Source organism: Aspergillus pseudotamarii (assembly GCF_009193445.1).
Source record: "Aspergillus pseudotamarii strain CBS 117625 unplaced genomic scaffold BDV38scaffold_42, whole genome shotgun sequence".
NCBI classification, from domain to species: Eukaryota; Fungi; Ascomycota; class Eurotiomycetes; order Eurotiales; family Aspergillaceae; genus Aspergillus; species Aspergillus pseudotamarii.
The window spans coordinates 169,775-182,836 of NW_022475056.1; the positions used below are offsets into that span (position 1 = coordinate 169,775).

Genomic DNA, 13,062 nt, shown 5'->3' on the forward strand with positions numbered 1-13,062 from the left:
TCAGCGAGACTAATACAACAGAATCATGAACAGCTAAAGGAAACTACTACTAGGGTCTGGTAACTTAACATCATGATGATGGATGGGAACGGAAACAAAGGCTCGACAGCTCCTGATTGGCCGAAGGGTGCTTGCTGCCGGACAGCGTTAGTGTGAACAGGTGACTTGGACCTGAGACGCCGAGTCCAGACGGGAGCGCAATTGCGATAGTCCGTCTGCGCGGAGTAAAGTTTTTGAAGAATTTAAAAATTTCTGATCGCGTCTTCTCCATCTATCTTCCCTACCTCTACAATCATCTCTCTCCCCATTTTTTTTTTCGTCGGGTTTCACATAGAATTGCCCCCCGAATCGTATCTTCAAAGCTTCTCTTACCCCTTTTCTCGCCATTTTACATCGACCGAGCTTAGGTCCTCGTCACCGTCATGTCCACCGACTTTGGAGCTTCGTTGCTTGATCGCCTCCAGGGGTCCGAACCTACCGAGGCGCAATTGAAGAAGATGTCTTTCCTCGAAGAGAAGCGCTCTCGCATTGACGTCGATTGCCGTAAGTTTTGCACCGATCGCATCGAGCACTGCGCGGTATAACTAATCCTGGCAGTTCGTGACAACACCCTAAAGATGCGTGATTGGTACAACGAGCGCGATGCCTTCGTCAACGGAAACGATGAGATCAAGGAGAACTTCTGGGTTCGCGTCTTCGCCAATGCCCCCAGCGAGATCGATCAGTACATCATGACCCCTGACGCGGCCGCTCTAGGCTCCACCCTCAAGAACCTGAAAGTGGACCGGTTCGAGCTTAACGAGCAGGGCAAGGGTGAGCCCCGTAGCATTCGTTTGACCTTCGAATTCCGCACTGGCGAGGAAAACCCATTCTTTGAGAACGAGAAGCTCGTCAAGGAGCTCTACTGGCGTAGGAGATCCGTCAAGACTGCCGATGGCAAGACCAAGTCCTGGGAGGGTCTTGTCTCCGAGCCGGTTCGCATTCAGTGGAAGAAGGATATGGACCTCACCAAGGGTTTGCTCGACGCGGCTTGCGATCTGGCCGAGGCCGAGAAGGGTGGAAAGGACCGCAAGAAGCTCCCGGAGTTGGAGAAGCTGAAGAACAAGATTGTTGAACTGGAGACGACTGCCGACCAGGAGGAGGATGAGGACGAGGATTTCCCTCTCAGCCCCGCAGGCGCAAGCTTCTTCGCCTTCTTCGGCTACCGGGGTAACGACGTATCGGCAGAGGAGTCGAAGGCCGCTACCCAGCAAGCTGACGAGCGCTTTGCCAAATTGTCGAAAGGAGAGACAGTTGAGGATGAAGAAGAAGAGGAGGACGAAGAATTCGAAGACATCGAAGTCTTCCCAGACGGAGAGCAGCTTGCCATCGCTATTGCTGACGATTTGTGGCCCCATGCTCTCGAACTTTTCAGTAAGTTGTTCACATCAAATCTTTGAAATAGATATTCTAACGATGTCAAGGTCGCGATGAGGGGATGGATATCGAGGAACTCGAGGGTGACCTTGAAGACGAAGACGAGGATGACGAAGACGACGAGGAAGATACACGCCCCAAGAAGAAGACCAAGGTGTAAGCCTGTGAAATCATCTTTTTGACCGACTGATTCGTATGACGATTTGTATTTTGAACTTTTTTGCTTGGTTTCTTACAGGGCGATGACCAGGATTAATAATAGGACAAGCACGAAAATGAGAACGGCGATGCAAAACGAGGACATTGTATCTGTGTAATATTCAGTTAGCCTTGATATCAAAAGCAAATAATAAGGGGTGGGATGGTGCGACGAAACAATAAAGTAATACTTACCTTCGTTCTTTCTCACGATATATTTAATCTTTGACACTCCACTCTGTAACTTGCCCCCTACTCGGTCGGCCAATGTATCAACCTCTCCTATCATGACTGCTTGCTCCTCTAGCTCCCTCCCCATATCGTCAGCCTGTTGTCGCAAGTTGCCAACGGTGCGGAAGACGCCATCTAACTGTTCGTCTTGCTCGTGCATCAGTTCCACCTGCCGTTGCTGTTCGAGAGCGGCATAGTAATCATCCCCTCTATCATCCGCCGAAGGGGAGAGGACATTGTCAAAGTCTGATGGATTGGGTAGCCCCGAAGACGAATTGCCAGTGGGCGCACCCGATCTAGCACTGCTAGTTGTCGCAGAACTAGTAACGGCTTTTTGCAACTCCTCTCTCATTTGCTCAATCTCTCCACCGACATCTTCCACCAGCTTTCGCCGGCGCTGAACCTCTTCCAGCTCCAAGCCATACCGGTATGGATCTTGTTCGATTGCACGGACACTCTCGACGAGATCATCCAAGTCCGCAGTGAGTTCGGTCAGCGTCGTCTCTAGTTCCGAGCGTGCTTGCTGAAGTTCGGGATTGGATGGGGATTTAGCGAGAGACCTGATGCGTAGATACGATGAGAAGAGAGGCCTTGTTGTTTGCAGCGTCGCAAGGACGTCTCTATGAAGGGTTAGCTCTTCGTGCTACTTGGTCAAAGGGGGAAAGCTAGGGAGACTGACGCTTGAACATGGAGGAACGGATCGGCGTGATCCATGGTTATAATATCGCGTTATTATTACTAGGAAAAGATCATTTCAAGTACTAATGATGGAACGGTAATTCCCGTAGCCTCGAAGGACTGGAAGCTTGTGAATGATGATACTTTGTTCTGGACTCCGAGGACATTGCAGGCGGATGCTAGGCGGTGGTAGAAGCGGTAAACTGGGGCGGTGTTATGGGAAGGCGGTGGCGCCCCATCCTACCCCTTGCTTACAGCTCTGATGACTTGTTCATTCCATTAAGACTCGGTTCATAATTTCATTCTGGTATAGGAAACTAATTGTCGTTAATCTAGTCATTATAAAACAATGTTGAAATAGCCCATCGTAAACACTTGGTGAAGGTCAACGTGTCTTTGAGTCCACATGTCTTTCAAATACTTCTCCGCAGCGCGGTTATACTGTCGGCCTCGTTCATCAATCAATGCTGGTTTCACACTCCAGCTCCTCACTCGTCGCTTGCAGTCACAAGTCAGACAGCCCAGTTTTGGGACATTCTTCCAGGCTTGCCAGTAACTATCGAGTGGGTCTGAGAATTGACATTTTCTTACATCGGAATCAGAAGCTTTCTCCTCCAGACCACAGCACTCATCCTGAGGGCTCAGGAGGAGTTTTGCTAGGGACTGTGGTGATTGCTTCAGCAGAAACCATGAGATCACGCTGTATTCATTCCTCGCATCCCGATGCCACTCTTTGGGGCCATGTCGGAGAAGCATTCCCTCTATAAGCTCCCGCAGCATTCGAAGTGTGGCGTGGAAATCGATCTCTGTCTGCTCATCAAGGTAACCTCTGAATTTGAGCCGCCTCCTGCCGATATCTACTTCTCTATAGCCCCACTTTAAGACTGTATAAGCGTGGCTGGCATACTCTTGGAAGGACGTTAGGCGACGCTTGTTTCGCGGGATGTCGTGGTACTCTTCCAGCATCCTAGTAAGCACCAATAGGCGCCCAGTAACGTCCGGAACTAGAGGGTTTATCTTTTGTTTTGTTTTGTATGTGTCACGAGCAATATCGGCCATGTGGAAAAGCACGTACAACCCTCGCTCTAGTCGCTGAACGAGCCGTTTCTCTGCTTGATAGTTCATCTTTGGGCTTTCCTCGTCTGAGAAGGGACCCCATACTGAGGGAATAATCTGGCACGCCAGCTTGTGTGCAATGTCCTGGCGCTCAAGAAATCCCGAAAGATTGTGTACCGTTAGTGTTCTCTGTTCACCCGTCCGCGGGTTCAGAGTGAGCACAGGGTCAAATGTGCTGATGCCATGGCTGCGCATTAGCCATCGGCAAATGTGTGGTTCAAGCAATTTGATGGCTTCATAGGTTGCCTTGTTTATCAAACAGAGTGTCAACACTGCACCAATATCTCCATTGATAATGATTTGAAAAAGCACATCGGGAATGGAGCCTAAGGGCCTCTGTCTCTGCTTCGTCTTCGAAGTTATTATCTAGGTGAATATAAGGTGGGTCAGCAAGTGCCTGGGAACTTCTGTGACAAACTACAGAACAATACGTTCTCAGCCATCATGTTTACTTACCATAATTCTGTAGATGCCTTGTGCTCTAGCTGAGTGAGTCGCGTGACAGTTTTCAGATATCGACCATTAATTTATGCCGAGGAATCTATTGCTTATATTTATTTAACAGCAAGGGGAATAAATTGCCGCATAGATATAATTAAGCTCTCGACGGTGTGACGCGTTGGCAGAGAATCATCTGCGTGCCTGTTGTAATTTCGCAGATCGCGAGGCTGAGCCTGCAGGATGCAGGAGACAATAATTGAACAAAGTAAATGGACTGGTCAGGAGAGAGGAGTATATTATACGTGGTGAGACCCCTTGCCTGACCTGGGATATCTCCTTTCTTTAGTGAGCGCAGTACGCTCACGTTTATGAGATGGCAGAGCGAAATAACCTATCGTGAGCGTTGCTAACTGCCAGCGCAGTTTTGTTCACTCTATATGTGCTAAGATCCGAAACCGGTCGGGCAGCTCCATTCTTAGCCCAGAGATATTTGATGTTAGTGGCTGTTTAATATAGGATAGCAGCACACCAATATTGGCCTAGAAGCAAAGATCAGCAGGTCTCATGTGCCACTATCGCCAATAGTCCGGCCCCCATTGCTGTCACTGTGGGCTTCGTCATTATGCACCAGAATCCAACCAAGCAAGTGATCGAGAATTCAGGGGAGTCCAGGAGCCCACCGTTGGTGTCAGGAGGATTCTCGATAGTGTCGAGTTGGGTGAGAAACGAACCTCCACACCTGCTCTCCATACCCCATACTCTGGATTCCGCAGATCCGCGATGGTGGAGCTCGCAACGGGCCTAAACCGAATTCGTTCAAACTTTTACCCCTCTACCAAAAGAGAAAAAAATTAAAAAAGTAAAAAATTAAAAAATTCTGGAATAATTCTGTGATCTTCGCGGCCTTCAACATTCCTTGTGACATCTTTGACTTTCTTTTTATATATCGTTTCTTATTCGTTATACTCTCTTTAGCGCTTTTGGGTTGCGCCATTTTTCTTTCTTTCATTCTTTTGGTTCCCTGTTTTCCTTTTCGCACTCTGTGACGGTCGAACGAACGCATGCCACGACCCAAAACTCTTCCACTCACCGAAGAGTGGACTGATCCCGATGCCTACGTCGACGCCCTTCTGTCCTTCGCTACCTCATCCGACATCTTCCGCCACCTTTGCGGCGGCGTGCATATCTTAGACTTTCTGACGCGCGAACCGGATCTCTATACGTCGCTTCTTCCGGAGCATTGGCGAGCGTTCTTTGAGCACCATGATATCCAGGACCTCCTCGACTTATTTCTGAGGGAAGATCTCCAGCCCCTCCTAGATCAGAGCAAGGTTCTAGCGGCAGATGGAGACAACCCGAGGGCACAACAGGAATGGAGGGGAGCTCCCTTACCGCCGACAGATCTCTTAGAGTACCTCCAGCAGATCCGACGGCTTAGTTTGGGTAGAGATTTCCAGCCCCCACAACCTGGGAAACCAACAATACCGAGACACATTGCAGTGGGGATGAATGTCAAAAAGTACCATGAGGTAGCACACTTTTCGAGATATGTCGATTCCCTGTGCGCAACTGTGGATGAGCAGCGGGGCGAGAACATAACCCACGTTGTGGATTTTGGGTCCGGTCAAAGCTATCTTGGGCGGACCCTTGCTAGCCCTCCATACAACCAGCATATCATTGCTATTGAAAGAAAACATCAATTCATCAATGGCGCGATGGGTTTCGATATCTTTGCGAAACTAAAGGAGAAGAAAATGATTAGACTATATAATAAGAAGGCCGCCTGTAAAGATTGCGAGGAAGCAGAGGGACCTGTGACGGTAGACCAGAATGCTTTCCCCCGTGAATCAGAAGGAGCGGAGAACGTAACACCCGATGATAGCGCAAATCGAGACGTGGACGAGGAGGATTTTGCTATGATAAACGTCTTCCGTGACATTAGTATCGCGCCTGATGAGATCGGCTCGGCTCCACATAAGAACGACCCTAATAAGAAAGCGATGGCTTTGGCAGCTAAAAAACAGGAGTCCAATCAGCCCAGAGGTACGATGGATTATATTGAACACGATATTAAGAATGGGTACCTGGAGCCTATCATAAAGGACGTGATTGAGCCACCGTCTGTTGCGCCCGCCGAGAACTCAACGAGCGCCGAGCAGCAAAGCAATGGAAAGCCGAATGATGCCCGGGTTATGGTTGTTTCCTTACATTCCTGCGGAAATCTGCTTCATCATGGCGTTCAGTCTTTGGTCCTGAACCCGTCCGTGAAAGCTATTGCCATGATTGGTTGCTGCTATAACCTGATGACCGAAAGACTCGGCCCTGCTACATACAAACTTCCTATCCTTCGAACCATGCACCCTCGCCTGACGAAGGATGCCGTCGCGTATGATCCGCACGGCTTTCCAATGTCGAAACGTCTGGAAGACTACGAACATGACAGCGGAAGAGGTGTGAAGCTGAACATTACCGCAAGGTCAATGGCTGTTCAGGCACCCTATAACTGGGGCAGGGAAGACAGCGAGAATTTCTTCACCCGGCACTTCTATCGGTCTCTCCTCCAGAAAGTCCTGGTAGACCGTGGAGTTGTGGCAAAGCCTTCCATCCCGAAAGAATTGTACGGTGCAGAGTCTTTGGATTCCAGTGAAGCGGGAAACCCCCTCATTGTCGGCTCCTTGCGAAAGTCCGCTTTTGCTTCCTTTCCTGCATATGCTCGTGCTGCCGTGGTGAAGCTTAGCCGGGATCCTCATAACGGCGAGAAGGTGAAAGCAGGCATGGCCGATATCACCGAAGAAGAGCTAAATGACTACGTGGAAAAGTACTGGCACACGAGGAAGTACCTCGGCATCGTGTGGAGCTTGATGGCCTATAGTTCCTCTTTGGTTGAAGCCGTTATCGTGGTTGACCGATGGCAATTCCTGCGTGAACACGACGGTGTCAAAGACTGCTGGGTTGAGCCCGTGTTCGATTATAGCGTAAGTCCAAGGAATCTGGCCGTCATCGGTATTAAAAAGTGAGATTTGTGGATCTTAATCGATAAATATCCTGATTACGCATCTGCTGCTCGTGCGCTTCGAACCCTTTCAGGCTATGCTTCGTTGCTTAGAGTCAATGGGACGATACGGAACCAGGAATCAAGACCTCAGATGTAGTCTGTCTAGACTTGGCATATGTGGATGACTCGCGTCGCCCAGCAATCTAGATCTTGTTTTAAGTCGCTAGACGTCGTTGCTGTCTGGGCTTATGTATGACGATTACTGATGAGATAGATTTTATGACGTGATGTAAAACTGCTTACCTCTGGTAATAAAATTACTGCTTGAGCAGAGGGGAAGAAGGCAGAAAAACATTCAGGATACTAGACAATCTGCATGCATCATACCGTGGAACGTAAAATTGGTATAGACAATACAATGATGAGTCTGGCCATCGCCAAAAAGGGGGCCTTCAGTATGGCTGTGTTGAGATATCCTACTCCAAAAGATAGCAGCAGACAGACCGCCCGAAATGGCAACGTTCAACGTCTTCTTCCAAGTCAATGAATAGCTCCTTTAATTCTATATTATTGGTTTTTATACTAAATAGATTCTAGTATACTGTCGGCTAGACCGACCAACTGTGCTGTATTAAAAGATACAGGACAGTATCCGGTACGTTTTGTAGTTGCCTTCTGGTCCCTTCGGGTTCCGCGGAATCCGAAACGGTATTTGACTTCCCCATCAGATCTCCGTCATGACATTCTTCCAACAGCCCCTACCCAGTGGGAAATTAGTATTACTCGCATACAATATCCTCCTTTGGCTATACCACACTAATTGATGCCCAGAAATGGAGCCCGAGGGCCCCGAGAGTGATAGCAGGGAGTCTCTTCCCCCTCGGCGTGCAGTGAGTGACCGCTTGCATAGTATGCATTACTTAGCATAACAATCAGACTAACAGTCCAGTGTGACCAATGTCGGCTTAGGAAGGTATACTGCGTCGGCAAACGGTAGAAATTTCTAGGCTTAGGGCCCAACTAATTAATCATGCCGGTTAGATACGATGTGACAAACGGTCGCCCTGCTCTAATTGCCGTAGTTCGCAGATTGTCTGTCGCACCACAGGCGCAGGCCAAAAGCCTCGTGAGCCACGGAGACGAGTCCTAATCTCCGATCAATAGTAGGCGTGTCCCACGCAGTCGAAAGTGGAGCCATTCTGACTTCCCCAGTGAAAAGAAAATTGACTTGATCGAAGATCGCCTGTCCAGCATAGAACAAGTCCTTCGGGACGTGAAGTCCACTATTACCTCTAGTACTCCTGCCGAGACTTGCTTCCATGCAACTCCAGATTCAAGACAGATGACCCCGTCTGCTTCTGGACTTGCATCTGATATCAACGCCACGCTAGACCAACACGAGTCTGGCCCGGCCTTCGAGGGCAATTCGTCTCTTGCAGCCCATTCGGCTTATGCGAGTCAGTTTCTGGAGACAGCAGTCTCACGCAGCGCGCTGCAGCTCTCCAGTCCAACGATCAACACTGCCCTATCGACGCTCAAGCAGCTTGTCAACATGCAGGATTATCAGGCTCATCCTTCCTCACGAGACGTTCGCTTCCCTAACCAAAAGGCTATACCGAGATCAGGATTGCGGAATCTGAACATGCCTCCAGTACAGGTTGTTTTACCCCTGTTGCGCCAATTGAAAGGTACTTTAGGCTGTATGCTTCCATAGAGAGTGTCGTTTTCTAACTGGCTATCAACAGAAGAACCTACACAAACTATCTTGCTAGGGTTCTTCCCTTTTATAACAGCGGATAGTCTTTTCGAGAAGTGCCGCCAGGTGTACTTTGCCACCGAGGAGTACTCTGACGCTACGTTCATCGTGGTGAATGCCTGCTTGGTATATCTTTTTAGTGAAATTAGCTTCTCAGAAAGTGACACCACAAAGCGAGAGATCTATGATAAATATCACGAACTTTGTCGTGTTAACCTTGAGACAGGTCTAGCGAACCTGAATCTTTTGATGCCTGCAACAATGGAGTCAATAGAAGCGCTTACCATGGGAGTAAGTTGGCGCATTATAGATGCTCTGTTAGAGATACTGATCATCTAGGCTATTCACGCAATTGAAATCTCGAAACCATCCTTGGCTCTGGCGTTGACGTCAACCGCATTTCGGCTGTGCCAGACGCTTGGTTATCATCGAGCTTCATCAATGGAGAACGACAGTCACTCCGTGAAGCAAAATAAGCGCTGTTTATTTTGGTCAGTTTATGTCACTGAGAAAGCCCTTTCGCTGCGGCTAGGCCGCGCATCATCTATACAGGATTATGACATATCTGTGCCAACAACAATTGAACTTCATGGCGGCCTCGAGCCGTGGAGAACTATCTATCCGCTATGGATTAATTTAGCTAAAATCCAAGGTAAGGTGTATGAGATGCTCTACAGCCCTACAGCCCTGCGTAAACCTGCAAATGAAAGGGCGTCATACGCCCGTCAATTAGCAGCAGAGATGCAAACGAACGTTGAAGAGCCAATCAAGGTATGCTTCCCAAAGTGGACTATACTATTATGTTGTATTGGTACAAGGCTGAAACTAGGCAGAAGGCCAGCACGAAATTCTCGAACCTCTCTGCACTTGACGAGATTTACCTCAAGTCGGATGAAGTCTGCCGCCTGTCTGTGTTGACTCTAATATACAGAGCTATCCCTGCAGCTGTGGATAGTCGGAGTGCCTTCATAGACGAATGTATTGAGACAGCACGAGTGACACTGGAACTACACCAAAGTTGCATGACGATGATGGAGGAAGGTAACAGAAGTAACGACATCAAGTGTTCGTACCTACACTGGTATGAGTGGAACATATCACTTTAGTTTTAGGGCCATTGCGAATAGCTAATCATATAAACAGGACGATCATGTACTCGCCATTTGTGCCGTTCATCGTTCTGTTTTGCCATATTATTGAGTCTTCGTCCTATTCAGACCTGATTCGTCTGGAAGATTTTGTCAATTCGCTCCAGCCCAACTGTTCATTGTCGGAGGCTATTGCAAAAATGCACCGGCTCTGCCAGGTCCTCAGCAATGTTGCGAGACTATATGTCGAGGCAAAAGCGCAGGGCCAGACGCAAGAGAACGAAGATCTGGCGTCCGTGGGCCAAGAATTTGATGTTTATCTGAGTGCTCTTGGCTTAGCGCCTACACAGCCCGAAGCCGGTGATGTCCGATGGAATGGTTCTGTTCCTGTGCCAGGACCTATCCCCCAAGGCTTGAGCGAAGGAACCGAAGGCCAAGGATTCCATAGCACTATGCCCCCGACTACATTGGGCAGCTGGTTCTCGGGAAATCAACATATGATGGGACTCTTAGAGGAGGATCTATCACTTTTTGATCCTTCTGCATGGTCGTGAAATTGTGTACGTGCCGTATTTTGGCGCCGATGTATGCTCTGACATTGACACAGCGTATAGCACCTCCCGAAATCCTTGCTTGTTACACCTTTCAACATGTATTGCTTGGCTTGAATGCCCAGGAATAATTATTCAGTGAGATACCAAGAGGGGACGGAGGTAGTAACTAGATGCACTTCCCTCCATCGACAATCATCTCTGCTCCGTTTATGAAACTGCCCTCATCGCTAGCTAAGTATAGACACATGTTTGCAACATCATCAGGATCTGTCAAACGGCCCAGCGGCACATTCCCGATAAACTTCTCGCGGTTCTCAGGCGTATCAGGCATGCCGGTAAACATGGAAAACAGGCCGGTTCCTGATAGAAGGGGGCTAACGGTATTGACGCGGATATTGTGAGGACCATACTCAGCTGCGAGACCTTTCGTAGCCTGCTCGGGTTAGCCAACTACCAGACTCGCGCAGAAGTCCACGGAGTCCAAAGGAGATCTTACATTCGACACCGCTCCCTTAGAGGCATTGTACCAGACCAACCCCGGCCGCGGCCGCGACGCACCAGTAGACGAAATATTGATCATCGAACCGCCCTGGCCCTGTTCCATTAAACGAGTCACTAAGGCCTGAGAGCCGAGGAAGATTCCTTTAACGTTCACGTTGAAGACACGCTCCCATTCCTCTTCGGTGACTTCGGCCGTTGGCTACTGCGAATCAGCGGACACGCCTCAGCGATAATTCCAGTTTCGATCCATATATACCTTGTTCCGATAAGTTATCCCAGCATTGTTGACTAAGATATCCAGTCTTCCGAATTTTGAAAAAGCCAGATCCATAACGGTCGTCCAATCCTCAGCCTTGGTGACATCCATCTGCTGAAAGACCAGACTCTCCGGATTCTGAGCGGCGACTTTCTGTCCCCCCTCTGCATTGATATCGGTGATAATTACCTTAGCCCCCTCCTCGCCGAATCGACGGGCAATCGCAGCACCAAAGCCCGAACCACCACCTGATTCATCATTAGCGATATGCATCCCACGCCACGAAGTATAGGATAGGAGCAGCGTACCAGTAACAATAGCAACCTTGCCCTGCAACCGAGCACCGGAAGTCAACTGCCTTGTCATGTTGAATATAGTTATATGATGGCTCTTGAGAGAGAATGAAAATGCTTAGGGATCTTAATTGACAATCGTAAGAAGACAAGAGAAGATATACTAGTCGCTACGCCGAGATATCCGAGGGCCAAAGGAGGGGTGAAATGCGGAGGTGCGGTACGAATGCCGAACGCTTGCATCGCACCCATTGGACGAACTCTCCACCTCTCCGCATTGATTTATCTTACCCCAGACCTAACGGGAGGAGGGAGTCCATATGGATTCTGTGCAGAATATAATTCATTTCCCCCGCGTGAAATATCCCTGATATAATAATTCTTCCAGCTGATGCATCGACCCAACATCACCACATGGCGAAGAGTTGATCTCTAGTTACCCTTGTATACTTACACTCAAGAGTTCCTTGGCTCAAAAAGAAACACCAGAACATAAAATAACTCTCACAACGAAATCAATACAACACGTTACCACCCCCGGGAGGTCCAATATTTAACGGTGCCTCGCACTATCCATAATGACAAGGGCTAGAGACAAGATACCCTGATAAGAGTTTGAAATCATGATTGAAGAGACTGTCGCTGGTAAGATGGCTGCCTGCAGTCAGTATAATTGCTATTTCGTAGCCTGGTACACATTCTCAGGTCGAGGATAGATGATATCCATTGCTAGTTTTCTCAGAGTAGAATTGGGTGAGGTGCCTTGTTTGTGGTGAAATGGTGTTAGTATAGAGAATATAAGTTAGGGTTAAGTGCTCTCTGCGATCTGCTTCATAATGTACATATATATATATATATCTATATATATATGTGCGTGCTTGGCAACTCCACCCCTACTCAATGAGAGAAAGAATTCAGAACTATCTGTCAGATTCCAGACATTCATCCTTTCTCACCGAGTGAGCAAGAGAGAAGAAAGGAAGAACAGAGAGGGAATAGAGAAGAGGCCGAAAAGAAAAGCTAAAACTTAGGACAATATGAAGAAGACACGCTTCAGTGCCACCGTAGATACAAATGGGGTATAGTATCACCCTAACACGATTTATGACGACCATGTTCGATTGATAGGCATACCCTTGTGGCGCACAGACGCTCAGAAAGTTACGAAGTAAGTTTACAGGTGACGGTATACCTCTCGATATGAGGACTGGAACTATTGTGTCCATACTATGGACTGTTGACGATTATTAAGATCTAGATCTAGGTCTAGGTCTATATCGAGCACGCCATAGTTAAGATGAAGATCATCGACAACTCAACTTAAAATCAATGCAGGACCTAAATTGTAGAGATTGGTTGCTCTCTTCTATCTACAGACTACCGACAAATAGGAACAAAACATGCAGGGAATCATTCAGAAAGTGAAAATTAAAAAAGTAACTCAAAAGTAAAATGCAAGTAAGCATATCCGAAACTAGTCAATACCACGAGAATGTGCTCTCAACGCTAATTCTTTTCCCTTTTTTTTTTTTTTTAAAA

At 48.1% G+C, this 13,062-nt stretch overlaps 5 protein-coding genes across 5 annotated transcripts; 3 read left to right on the forward strand and 2 right to left on the reverse strand.

The window, feature by feature from the left end:
- The first annotated feature begins 140 nt into the window (after positions 1–140).
- BDV38DRAFT_137355 (histone chaperone napB) lies at positions 141–1,544 on the forward strand. The gene is made up of 2 exons (XM_032051381.1): positions 141–543; positions 598–1,544. Exons 1-2 carry the CDS (start codon positions 423–425, stop codon positions 1,437–1,439), a joined length of 963 nt encoding a protein of 320 aa, XP_031911620.1. The 5' UTR covers positions 141–422; the 3' UTR covers positions 1,440–1,544.
- A 104-nt stretch (positions 1,545–1,648) lies between these two features.
- BDV38DRAFT_272743 (SNARE domain protein) lies at positions 1,649–3,834 on the reverse strand (the record flags this gene model as incomplete). Its single annotated transcript, XM_032057543.1, has 3 exons — positions 1,649–1,725; positions 1,810–2,465; positions 2,966–3,834. 3 exons carry the CDS (start codon positions 3,832–3,834, stop codon positions 1,649–1,651), a joined length of 1,602 nt encoding a protein of 533 aa, XP_031911621.1.
- Positions 3,835–4,862: 1,028 nt separating this feature from the next.
- Positions 4,863–7,602, forward strand: BDV38DRAFT_252172 (uncharacterized protein). Its single transcript, XM_032055090.1, has one exon. It carries the CDS (start codon positions 5,142–5,144, stop codon positions 7,095–7,097), a length of 1,956 nt encoding a protein of 651 aa, XP_031911622.1. The 5' UTR covers positions 4,863–5,141; the 3' UTR covers positions 7,098–7,602.
- A 126-nt stretch (positions 7,603–7,728) lies between these two features.
- BDV38DRAFT_137474 (putative C6 transcription factor) lies at positions 7,729–10,558 on the forward strand. Its single transcript, XM_032051382.1, has 8 exons — positions 7,729–7,965; positions 8,025–8,048; positions 8,117–8,238; positions 8,288–8,763; positions 8,821–9,122; positions 9,171–9,602; positions 9,665–9,912; positions 9,975–10,558. Exons 1-8 carry the CDS (start codon positions 7,909–7,911, stop codon positions 10,471–10,473), a joined length of 2,160 nt encoding a protein of 719 aa, XP_031911623.1. The 5' UTR covers positions 7,729–7,908; the 3' UTR covers positions 10,474–10,558.
- Positions 10,559–10,639: 81 nt separating this feature from the next.
- Positions 10,640–11,999, reverse strand: BDV38DRAFT_294569 (SDR family oxidoreductase; the record flags this gene model as incomplete). Its single annotated transcript, XM_032062523.1, has 4 exons — positions 11,539–11,999; positions 11,231–11,478; positions 10,970–11,173; positions 10,640–10,906 (listed from the first exon to the last, which is right to left on the reverse strand). Exons 1-4 carry the CDS (start codon positions 11,594–11,596, stop codon positions 10,640–10,642), a joined length of 777 nt encoding a protein of 258 aa, XP_031911624.1. The 5' UTR covers positions 11,597–11,999.
- Positions 12,000–13,062: the final 1,063 nt, after the last annotated feature.

Coding starts and splice junctions, on each gene's coding strand:
- BDV38DRAFT_137355 (XM_032051381.1), top strand. CDS start 423: ATGTCCACCGACTTTGGAGCTTCGTTGCTTGATCGCCTCCAGGGGTCC. Junction 544..597: donor TCGCATTGACGTCGATTGCC/GTAAGTTTTGCA, acceptor TAATCCTGGCAG/TTCGTGACAACACCCTAAAG.
- BDV38DRAFT_252172 (XM_032055090.1), top strand. CDS start 5,142: ATGCCACGACCCAAAACTCTTCCACTCACCGAAGAGTGGACTGATCCC.
- BDV38DRAFT_137474 (XM_032051382.1), top strand. CDS start 7,909: ATGGAGCCCGAGGGCCCCGAGAGTGATAGCAGGGAGTCTCTTCCCCCT. Junction 8,239..8,287: donor GTCCTAATCTCCGATCAATA/GTAGGCGTGTCC, acceptor TGACTTCCCCAG/TGAAAAGAAAATTGACTTGA. Junction 9,603..9,664: donor ACGTTGAAGAGCCAATCAAG/GTATGCTTCCCA, acceptor GAAACTAGGCAG/AAGGCCAGCACGAAATTCTC.